General features: G+C 35.2%; 1 protein-coding gene across 1 annotated transcript in view; it reads left to right on the top strand.

Moving 5' to 3' along the window:
- LOC149793194 (uncharacterized) overlaps window positions 1-4,596 on the top strand; it is a 63,513-nt gene extending 58,917 nt beyond the window's left edge. The window contains exon 16 of the mRNA XM_089967148.1: window positions 1,792-4,596. Coding sequence (XP_089823274.1) covers window positions 1,792-1,823 — 32 coding nt within the window. The 3' untranslated portion in view covers window positions 1,824-4,596. The remainder of the gene's footprint in view (window positions 1-1,791) is intronic.
- Window positions 4,597-12,339: the final 7,743 nt, after the last annotated feature.

Genomic DNA, 12,339 nt, shown 5'->3' with positions numbered 1-12,339 from the left:
CCTAGTGCTAGACATCACTATAAACTACCATATTGCTGACATCGTAGCGATATGACTGAAAAATTGTTAAAGCTACATTAAAAATCCAAATCACAACAACAACAACAGCAATATCATTCCCTCTCATCAGTTCCTGGTATGTTGAAACTGCCCAAGAAGTGAAATTATCCTGACTGTTCTCAAAGTCCTTTAGATAAATTCTTTAGAGTCATGCAGCCCAGGTCAAAGCAACAACCTCAGTTAAGAGCTCCTCTCTGCATTCAGGCCCTAAAACAGATTGAAGCAAAAGCCCAGGGAAATAGTTTGTTTGTTTGTTGGCCCTTCCCCTTTTCCTTGAGAAAAGGGGTCAACCTTTAAAACCTCACTGCCTCTACTTCACTATGTCCCAGCTTTATTGAGTGCCAGGCTACTCCATGTGTGCTTCGACCAGTTGAATCCTATGCAGTTAGAGGAAGAGGGAAGTTTGTGTCTTTAGAAAGTTGCAGTAGAGTGGGTATCTCTCTGGCTTTATACTCTGATAAATGTTCTGGTATCAAAATATAGCAGGAAAATTTTCTACTAATAATCAACTCTTCCTCCATAAGATGGTTTCTGCATGAGTTGCCTTTCAAGATGGAAACCACAGCCTCAGTAAGAAATCCCAGTCTTCACTGATCTTCAGGATGTGCATCTTCACAACCCTATTTTTCCCCTCACAGGAAGTAGTTCCAATTTTACTTGGAGTGGGAGGTCTTCCAATTTCAAGCTCTGCAGTTTGGCCTATCCTTCATACTGACCTTTTGCCAGGGTCATGGGAGTAGTTGCTGTTCACATAATATCATTCGGAATCCCAATCCTCCAACATTTCCATGATTGGTTGATTCACATCTTGGTCAGCTAAAGTTCTTTTATAATCCTAGAGGTATCAGAGGTTACTCCATGAAAAAATTTTGCCAACATGAGAATGAATTTCTTCATGAGAAGAGGATCAATCCATTTCTCCTCTGGTTGTGTACCTCAGCCAGAAAGGAGGCACACATGCCACTTCTCCCTGCATAGATGTTTGGAACTGTGCAGGACAGCTTCAGAAGGGATTTACCTCCAAGTTCATTACATTTCCAGCAAAATGAATATTTTGGTTGGCAGTCTACCCATGAGGGGAAGATTTTCTCATGGAAATTCGTCACAGATCCAGGGAGTAAAGAAACAATAGCCTCCTGTTTAAACCATAAAAATGTGTATTCATACACGATGGGCTGATCACAGTTTTTTATACTAATGATATGTTTGTGTGTGTGTACATGTGTGCAGATATATGTGTATAATGTCAAGTCATTGAAATTCTGTGTATGGGCCTCTCTCTAATTTTGCACCTAATCAGCTAATAGAGTTTTATAACAAACATAAACACAGAATCAAATATAAAAATGACTGTTACATTTTTGCAGAATAGCCTAATAGTGTGTCTAAGCAGAAGTGATGATTATTTGATATGTACACATGACAATTTTGTATAAACTGTTTCAACACAGGGTTATTTGAGAGATGAAACAAAATTGTATATGTGCAGTTAAATCCTTCTTTAATAATGTATTTTAGTATGTATTTGCAGATGTGTTTACTTATTGTTTTCAAGAGAGAGAGAGAGAAAAAACTTGTATGAAGACACATTACTTTTAATACCACTGGTAATACTTTGACCCCAATATATTAGTTGTACTTTATTCAACCATGAAAGTGTTGAAGATAAAAGCTATTTTTCTAAATGAACCTTTTCTTTTTCTTGCATTTGTTTATGTGTTCTATTTACAGATCAAGCTCATTGCCCTGGAGTTTGTGAATAAAAATTAATGTAATTTACATTCAACATTTTCTCCAGTCTATTTTAGTTCATTCTTAATGTTTATTGATTTTTGTCTTTACTGGTTCAACTCCAGAATAGCTTATGGAATGGTTTGTTGTCTGACATAATTATGTACATCATCCACATATCTGTTAGTACAATTTTGTTATTGCCAAACCTCCAAACTACATGAAAGAAACTTTGAACACACATTCATTGCATGGTCTATGTGATCCTGTTAAAAATGTTGCCCCTTGGATGGCCAATAGGTGCACCACGTTCTTTGGCTATCTTGAAAATCTTGGTGCTATTCCTCCTGAAATGATTGTTGTATCACAATTTGGTTTTCTTGAAAAGACATGATATCTAGTTTGCCCTAAATGAAAATAATGACAGCCATCTTTAAAATCTTATTGTTGCTGTTTCCCCTGAATGGAAAGTTGTGTCTGTGTTGTGTATTGACTAGATGACTCCAATAATGTCTAGATGAATCGAAATAAAAATTTTACAATTTTTACCTCCAGTATATTGCCACCATGGCTATCTTGAAAATCCTGTTATTTCTACTCCTCTCAGATTGATGTCAATATTAACATCATATTTTCACCAGAAGACTTCCTATGCTGTCTAGTTGGACCTAAATGCCAGAAAGGCAACCATCATGAAAATATAGTTATCGTTAATCCTTGTCAGTGGGAAGCGATACTGACATGAGGTTTTCACCAGAAGACTTAAAATCACTAGGAAGACTAGGTAAACATGGCACCAGTTCTACAGCAAATTTAGCTCTCATGGTTGCCACTTTGAAAATCTTGTTACTGCTACTCCTGCTGGATTGATGTTTCTGTCAGCAAGATGTTTCCTGCAGAACACTTGTTTTGGTGTCTAGTTGGTCCTAGATTAATTCAATTGCTGATCTAATATCCAGTGTGGCCAGTATGATGGCGCTCTTGGAAATATTTTTACTGCTACAGAACAAAATGGTCACAGTCACATGGGGCTTACAACAATAGACTTTTAATGATGTCTAGATGGTCCTAAATGAAAATGATGCTGACCTTACATCAGATATGGCCACCATGTGGGCAAATTTGAAAGTCTGTATTATTCCTTAAGAATATCAGAGGTTTGTTCAAAACTCAACCATTATGAAAAGGAATTGGTTTTATTGTGCATTGATGAACATCTTGGCAGACAGTAGAGTGTCAGTTCCTCTTAGGAACATGTTGTTGTTTTTTTTCAGATCACAAGTCTTTTTGTTAAATTGTTTTAAATCCTTCCCTCCTTTTTAACTTGCATTGCGTGTAATGTGCTTCATTCAGTTTTTCCAATTGCTGTTACTTTTTGTTTGGTAGTTATCAAGTTAGTCGAGTTTCACAATTGTTCCCTATTGCATGCAGTTGCAGTTAATATAGTTTTATCCCCATATGCAGATGATTCCTCTATTACTTAAGATAATTCTGAAATGCCATTGACAGCTACCTTTGATATTTTGAAGTTCCGTGCAAAGATCTTAATACTAAAATTAAAAAACATTTGTTTGGAATATTTGTTATGTTAGGAAATGGGTGTATTCACACTGCATATCGCTGGATTCACAATAAATCTGGGAAAACTGATAGAACTAAATTATTGCAACGTAATTTGTTGAAATAAAACTTGTGTTGTCACAATGAAAAAATTTGACACCTTTGTAAAATTTTCTACTATAAAAAGCTTTTCTTACTTTATTGTGTACTTAATTCATCCAAACATGCCTATTCAAGCATTGTTGTATTTTTTTTTAACATATTACTTATGGGATAAATCAAATGATGAGGTAAAATGACTAGTTTATACTTAAGGATGGTGGCATGAAAATGATTAACATAAAAAGTGTATATGATTGTATATAAAACATTCTGAATATGAAACTAATTTTGGATAGAGCTGTGTTGAAAATTAAAGTTGTTTATTCAAACACATCCAATAATTAGTGAAGTTTTGTTTTAAAATTAAACCCATCACAAAGATTTTTAAAGGTTTGAATTCAAATTTTGAGAAGGATGTTTTATTTAGTTAGAATAAAGCTGAATCATGGCAAGCATTTTTTGTAAAGAAAAAGGTCCTGAAAAATAGAGAGACCTGCTTTAGTTAACTGAGAAATAGCATAGCTTGAGAGCTCCTGAAGAAGTGTCTTGAACTTGAGTTCACAATATCACATGATTATTTCAAAGACAGGAGACTGCTGAGCATTTAACCAGGATATCAGAGGATGCTATGCAATTGTCCTGAGATATCTTTGTTCATACTGTGAAATAAAGATATATAGGCTTTCTAGCACTTGTAATGTGATATTGCTCGGCAGGTTCATATGTGTTTTACAAACAAAAATCTCATTTTTAAAAATGCTTGCAATTTATTATGAACATCATTAGTCAGTTTTAAAGAAAATAGCAAAATTATGCCATATTTGTTACTTGTAACATCTTTTTAAAAAAACAACATAACTGCAGTATGTTGCAGATTTGTTTTTCCATGTTGCAATCAATAAAGCTTACCTATTTATATGTAATCTCCCTGTATTTCTCATATCTGTCTGTATTAACACAAAGACCAAGGTGTATCAGAGCTGTGTCTAATATATTTTGTATGGAAAGAGAGCATTGTCATTTAAATTTTCATTATTTGACATGATAGTATGATACTGCTAACAAGAAGAGAAAGAATTATTAGGGCTGCATATTTCATCACCATTAATTGAGATATTATCAAGTACTTTTCCTCCATATACTCCATAGACTCTTTCAGAGAAACTGGTCATTCAGGCATGCAGTCCATCCGCAAGGATGAGAAGAAGGCTGATCCAGAAGGAGACATTAGGCACAGACTGGGTAAGTCTGTTTTTAAATATCAACAACCGCAGCTTAGAGACAAAATTTACATTTCCATTCATGTGCCCCATTGTAAATACAGGTTGTCCTCAAGAGCAAACCTGTCATTGAAAGAGCAAAGGGCCAAGGAAATAAGAATGTGTCATGTTTCAGCTATGGCTGAAGGACAAATTTGTTTAAAAGGTCTTGGCTTTTAAAAGCATTGTATAGGTTAGCAAGGAATACAAAATCATTGACTTTAGAATTAAGTGCTATGTTGATGTGACTTTGTCAACAATGTCAGCAAAATGGTCCTGTTTCTTGATCTTTTTTACTTGTGAGACAACCATACACAGTGAGTGGCACAAGTCTTTAACTAGATATGATTTCTACATAAAGAATGCTATAAATTTGACACCTAATGTCTTCACTGAATGCAACAAGTCTTGCACTGGACAGAATATTTATACCATGAATGGAATTAGTCTCACACCAGACAGAATGTCTGCATTAAACGAATGCAGTCAACAGTAAATAATGTGGATTATATGGACTTTTCTAGCCTACTTACTAATATAATATCCCCCTGTCCAGATATGCAATTTATTCAGTATAAATTTATCAGAAACATTAAGACCTTACAGTATGCACAATGATTGGGGTCTACAGAACTCTGTCATGCTAATTCCCTTATGCATATAGCTTATTCTGATATAATTATGTGATGTATGCTTGACTTATGCAGAACCAATAGGTCACTTTTAAGTTGTTTATACTTTGCATATGTAATGAAGTGAAATGGTAGTCTATATAATATAAGTACCATACAAGTGAAAACAATTGTGATGCCTGCTTTGCCTACATTTTACGTGTAAGTGGGATGTAGGTTATGTATAGGTGATATAATCCTTTATCAGTTGAGTAGAAGTGACCTATAAGTTCATTAATATTATTGTTTTCGAACAGATGGCTGCAAAAAGCCAGCTCAGGTTTAAGGTTTACTGCAAATATTTACTCCAAGTTCAACAAAGATGCTACTTTTTGTTTTCTCCAAACTTCATAACTTCCACCAGATTTATTAATTTCTGTCCACTTTATAAACATGTTGTGGACATTTTTTAACCATTGATTCTATGTAATAAACATTATAGAGAGTTTCTGTCTTGCATTGCCTTCTTTATAGTAATGTATGCATTTTTACCGGAACATCTCATCTTTTGATATTGTGAATTTGCCCAGGCAGCATCATCTTTCAGTTTGTTGGGCCTCATGCTAGGTAGAGGCAGCATAGTGCATCTCTTTGTTGTGCCTCATGTGAGGTAGAGGCAGCATGGTCCATATGTTGTGCCTCATGTGAGGTAGAGGTAGCATGGTCCATCTGTTGTGTCTCATGAGGTAGAGGCAGGATGGTCTTTCTGTTTATTGTGCCTCATGTGAGGTAGAGGCAGCATGGTCCATCTGTTGTGCCTCATGTTAGGTAGAGGCATCATGGTCCATATGTTGTGCCTCATGTGAGATAGAGGCAGCATGGTCCATATGTTGTGCCTCATGTGAGGCAGAGGCAGCATGGTACATTTGTTTGTTGTGATTCATATGAGGTAGAGGCAGCATGGTCAACCTTGTCTGAACAGCGTTTTTGATAAGGGTTGTCTGCTGCAGTGCAGAACCCGTTTATTCTTGAAAGTTTTCTGGATTTGAAAAAACACATGAGTAGAGATCTTATTGGTTCTGGTACACAAGTCAAGTCAATCTTTTGATTCTGTCCAACAGTTGTATGATTTTCCCAGATTTTCTCTACATTTTAAATAAAATAATCCTACTTTATCAGTAATCTTTTCTTAAAAGAGTGCTTGAAATATTGCATCCTTTGTATTTCATCAGAATGATTCTTTCATTCTTATACTCATGCAAGCATAAGATAGGTTCTCAATAAATATCTCTGACCCTTATCAGAGAATCATTTGATGTTTGTCTGTCATAGTCATTGGAAGTGCCAGACTGTACATGAATATTTGATCTAACTTTGCTTTGTCACTCATATAAATAAAATGAATTCATGGAGAAATCACCTTCATTTATTTTACCTCTATGCATGTTTTTATCCTCGCCTTAGATTCTTTTTTATATCAGTACATCTTTTGTCATCCCCAAAGTTTTGTATTTGTCTTGTTTCTAAATATATGAATCATTCTATCTTTGCCTGTGACAAAGCATCCATTCTTTTTTTATTAAGTATAGTTAGAATTAATATTAATAGTAGCACACTTAATGACCTCATTTAAATTGGTCTTCCTGTAGTATAGAGTCCACCCTATATACTAGCATGGTTTAAATATTAACTTAATGAAGTAAAGAAACTCAGCTCTCTTCACAGAAAAATGTGAACATAAACTCGTCTCCCAGCAGACAGAACTTCATCCAGCCGCAAAATACAATCAATATGCGATGCAGTTCTGACTTAAAATTAAATTTATTTGTCTTCTGTAGTCCACCATTCCACATCATGTAATGAAAATAACCAGTCACAAATAAATTACAGTAAATATGGGAATGGTAGAGAATACTAACACCAATAATGTTTCAAATGGTAAATTAAATGCAGCATCTCTTGTATCAAGAATAAAAGACATAGTGGGAAAATATGATTAAGATTATTTTAGGGCTGAATATTTGATACAGTAAATAGGACCATGAATATCAATATCTCTGGAGTTATTTGTTTTCCATCTGATCTTAGATAACATAGTATAATTTAACCAAAGAAGCCATCAAAACATGAATTATTTAATATTTAGTAATGTTCCATATCATCATTCATGATATTTCTGCTTATTTTTCAGTAGTGTGGAAATATCTGGAGAGTCCATGATGGAGTACCCAAAGTCTGATGATGATTGCAATGAACCCCTCCTTAGCAAAAACTTCATCCCAAAGTGAAGTTGTTGTTGTTGTTGTTGTTGTTGTGGGGTTTAACGCCATTTTTCAGCACGATAGGCTATACATGGCGGCCAGTATTAATGGTGGAGGAAGAACCCGGAAAACCCCGGAAAGAACCACCGACCCACGAGAAGCTACTGGCAAGCTTTCTCACATGCCCACATTGGCTGAATCTTAGACTCGAACCGCCGCAGACAGAGGTGAGATGGCAGTGATCCGTAACGAAGAGCGCTTTAGACCACTCGGCCACTCGGGGCCCCCCAAAGTGAAATAAAGACAAAATATGATAAATGGTTTGTATTATAAACAGTTATATCACTTTAATGTGTACAGCTATTATAAAGTATTGTCAAGGTAGAGTTACATGTATCACTTATATGGCAGTGTTGTCATCTATCATGTTTGTGTTTGCATGAGGCTTTGTCATTGATGTATATTTCTGTATAACTGTTGTGTATTTTGTCTTGAAACTTTTTGAGGGACACCTGTCTTTAGGAGTAGCAAAATTAGGTCACAGTTATTTATGTATCATGCTCCAGTGATAATGTGAGAGTTTGCACTTTCCTCCACTTCCTTGAGACTTTTACATAATATACAGTCATCAGACTTAATACATGCATTAATTGTAAGGAGCAATATTCATATTTAAAACAATTTGGCCACAGTGACCTACTTTTCTTGCCCTAATGGGATTACTTTTTGATTATGCAGAAGCAGAACAGGCAATACATAGCATTTCAAAGAATTGTTATGTGGAAGGAGTTGCTTTCTCATGCAAATGGACTGAAGGATTAAGGAAGCTTTACTGTCCCAAATTATAGGAGAAATTGAAATATATGACCAAAACACCCCCATTATCATGGAGACTTTAAATATGTGATTGATATCTCTTATCTAAATTCCTACATGATGCATTTGCCAATCACAAAGAACATGAATGTACCAATCAAAACAAATGTCTGTTAGAAAATTCATCATTAAAAGTCAGCCACAGATTATACTACTGATGCAATCAGCACAATTCGTTATTTGTTCTGATATTATAGTCATATGATAATATCTTAAAAGCAAACTTTTCTTAATACCAATTAATGTTACCTCTGTTTATAGTGTAGTATTTGTATTTGGTCCTGGATGTCCATCTTTCCTGGTGAATTGTGAGCAAGATTGTATAATGTAGACAACTTAAATTAGCAGCATATTTATAAACAAATGTAAACTGATCTGATTATAGTGTTGTCTGTTGACCATCAACCTTTACTATTAGCTATTCTGGACATGGACTGGATGAGCTTATCATCTGGCTTGATGTCTGTCATCTGTCCATTCATTAACACAATTTGCTATCACTGTTTCTGATAAGTTACTTAGAAGATTGCATTGAAACTTTACACATATGTATATTCTATGGTCTAGCCTTTTGCCACTTCACCTGAATGGATAGTTATATCATCATGAGGTTTTCACTAAAAGACTTATGATACCGTGTATGCCTTAAATGAAATGTTGATCACCTGTTGTACTGCAACCATCTTGAAACTGTTTCCATCACTACTCCTGAATGTTATTTCTTATCAATATGGGCTTTTCAGAAGTTAACTTGTTATGATGTATGTTGGGTAATAGATTGGACATCCGGCATGGCCATCATCTTCTAAATTGTGTTATTACTACTCTTTCTGAATGGAAAGTCATAACAACATGTTGTTTTCATTCGATAACTTCTGACAATATCTAGTTGGTCCCAAATGAAAACGGTGCTGCTTGGACATCCAATAAGGCTGCAGCATGGACCAGTCCCAGTCTTGTGATCACTGTTTGTCCTAGACGGTTTGATTTGGGGTTTTCACTAAAAGAATTTCTGGGATAGATAGTTGAACCAAAATCGAAATGGCACTGATTTGAAACTCAGTATACCCACCATTGACACTATCTTGAAAATCTTGTTAATTCTTGACTCGTTAATGTCAGGTCATACTGACATGGGATTTCCACAAGAAGACTCTTTATGATATTTAGTTGTTTCTAAATTAAAATTATGACAATTTGACCTACAATATGGCTACCTTTGCGGTTCTTTTGAGTAGTTTTTATCCCTCCTCTAAATGATTTATCATCAAACCAACAAGGGCTTTTTGCAGAAATATTTTCTAGGAAGTTTAGTTTGAATGAATATAGTGCTGATCTGACATCTAATATAGTCATAATCCTGGCCATCTTTAAAATCGTGTTATCACTACTCCCCCTCAGTGGTTGTTAATATTCTGATGGGTTTCACCAAAAGACTTCTAATGATAACTAGTTGGTCATAGATGGCAGTCCTGCCAATCTTATATCAGTACGGCTACCTCATTGGTTGGTTTGAAAATCTTCTTATTGCTTAAAATTATCAGCGATAGTTTCAGTACTCATAGGTTAAAAAGAAGAAATGATCTTATCTTGAATTTTTTAAAATTCATTTTGGACATTAGAGTATAGATTATCATATCCTTTGAGAGACTCTTTTTCAAATTCTTTTGAAATACTACTGACAGATTTCCACCAAATATTTTAGAGAGTAGCCAGACATGAAAAGCTTTCAAGTTCAGAGATGATGCATTTGGTAGGGAGTATTGCAGCATGCAGGCTTTTAAGATTTATACCAATGATGCCAATTTTAAATATGGTCACCATTGCTGAAAATATATTAACCTTTAGAGGACTTATTAAGAAGCATTGAGAGAATTTGACCAAAATTTGTTTATGCACAGTACTTGATGTTCTCCACCATCTACACTTACCAAGCTTTGTGCTGAATTTTCACTTTGGGTCAGGAAGAACCCCATCATTTTTGGGGTCAAGATCACAAAAGTGGATCAGAGTGACTGAAAGAAGAAAGATAAGTTTCAGCACAATAACCAGAGTTATCCATTGTCCACAACTACCAAACTTTGTTGATAAGTTGCACTTGTGGTAAGGAAGAATGCATTTGAGTATAGATTATGAAGGTCAAAGGTTAGGGTCAATGTTACTGAAGGAAGAAACAAATGTATACACAATAAAATGTGTTCTACATAACAGATCTGGATGGACCATCCTTTGTGGATGGTCTTTACTTGGATAAGAAAGAATTCATTTGATATCACAATCATTTGATATCACTGTCAAATGTCAAGGTCACTGTGAATGAAAGATGTAATTTGGTTCCCATACAATAACATTAGTTCAGCATGACAGCCTTGAACCAAAATGTATAGAGAGCTAGCATTAAGGAAGAAGCCTGTCAGCTTGTGGGTCAAATGTCAAGGTCATTGACTGAAATAAATGTTATTTCTGCTTATAAATATCAGTTTTCTATATTTAGGACTTTTAAACTCAGAGCAGGCATATACTGTTCCATTCTTCATGCTCTTATACTTTTATTTTAATAAGAAAGAATCATTGTTGCTTGGTGCATAGGGTGTCAGACTTGCAGATAAAAGGGTGTGGGTTTTAATCCTATCATCGGACTAACCTGGATCAGCTGCAATGGTTTGTCCTTGGGCAAGGCACTTTACTCCAGTTGCCTTGGTACTAGATAACCTTCTTGTGTTGCTGTGCCATAAAGCACTAAACCAAGACTTTGTATTTATGAGAAGTACTGTAGTAATTTCCATCAGTTATCTCTCTTTAATGCTCTCCTCTTTGTATTTGATCTTCACATTTTTTTTTTCAATGGGAGTGGTGGTGCAGGTTGACTAGAAGTATAGTTGATCAGGGAAGAATGTTCAGATGTGATAATGGACTATTTACATAGATAAGAAACAATTAGAAATTTTTACAATTTTAGTACCATATGCCCAGTAACTATATACATTCCCCATCTGAGTATTACTCCCATCTATTCACAAAAAGTGGGGAACATACTATCTGCATAACTGATCATCTTACCTTTTGTCCATCTGTTCATTGGTAATGTTTTTGTTTTATCTATGCAGTTTAAAGCCATTTGAGATAAAATATTGAAACATGTTGCATGTCACAATCTGAATTTTGACCAGTTATAAAATGCCTGAGTTAAACGGCTAGAGTTTTTGAAAAGAAACTGTCTATTCAGACTTTATAAGTAATTATTCCAAGTGAAACGTGTAAATGAGTATTGATCTCATCTTTTGTGCTTAAGGTGTACATTACAGCAGGCTTGAAACTGTCTTAGGGCCTCAGGCCTTTGTTAATGGTGCTGTGTTATCTGTGTGTGAGTATGTGATTTGGATTTTTAATGTAGCTTTAACAATTTTCTAGTCATATTGCTATGATATCTGCAGTTTGTCAGTTTAAAGTGATGTCTAGTCCCTTTGAGTTACATTATCCTAACACCAGGCCGACCAGTCTTAAAACTATCCTGTTAATGTTAGTACCATGTTTACAAGTCTATGGTAAGACTCTGCCAGGGTTCGAACCCATGACATCCTGCATCCGAGGCAGACAATGTCTGCTGTGTTACCTCTGACTAGGAAAAATATATGTGGATATAGATGGACCTCCAAGAAACAAGTCATTTGCAAAATGACAGGAAAGAAATGGGAAATGGTCACTGTTCAGCTGTTATGCTGACATCAGTGATGTGCTAAATGCACAGCAATGTTTGAATTAGAGAGTAGCAATTGTGATTGTAATGTATATACCTTGATAACTTCATGAACTATTCATATGACTACTTCCCCAGATGCTAATATCAAAATGAAATTTTCACTGAAACACAATAGCAAT

Source organism: Sinohyriopsis cumingii, chromosome 8 (genome assembly GCF_028554795.1).
Source record: "Sinohyriopsis cumingii isolate HCF-2022 chromosome 8, ASM2855479v2, whole genome shotgun sequence".
NCBI lineage: Eukaryota > Metazoa > Mollusca > Bivalvia > Unionida > Unionidae > Sinohyriopsis > Sinohyriopsis cumingii.
This window is presented reverse-complemented; position numbering and strand designations above follow the sequence as displayed.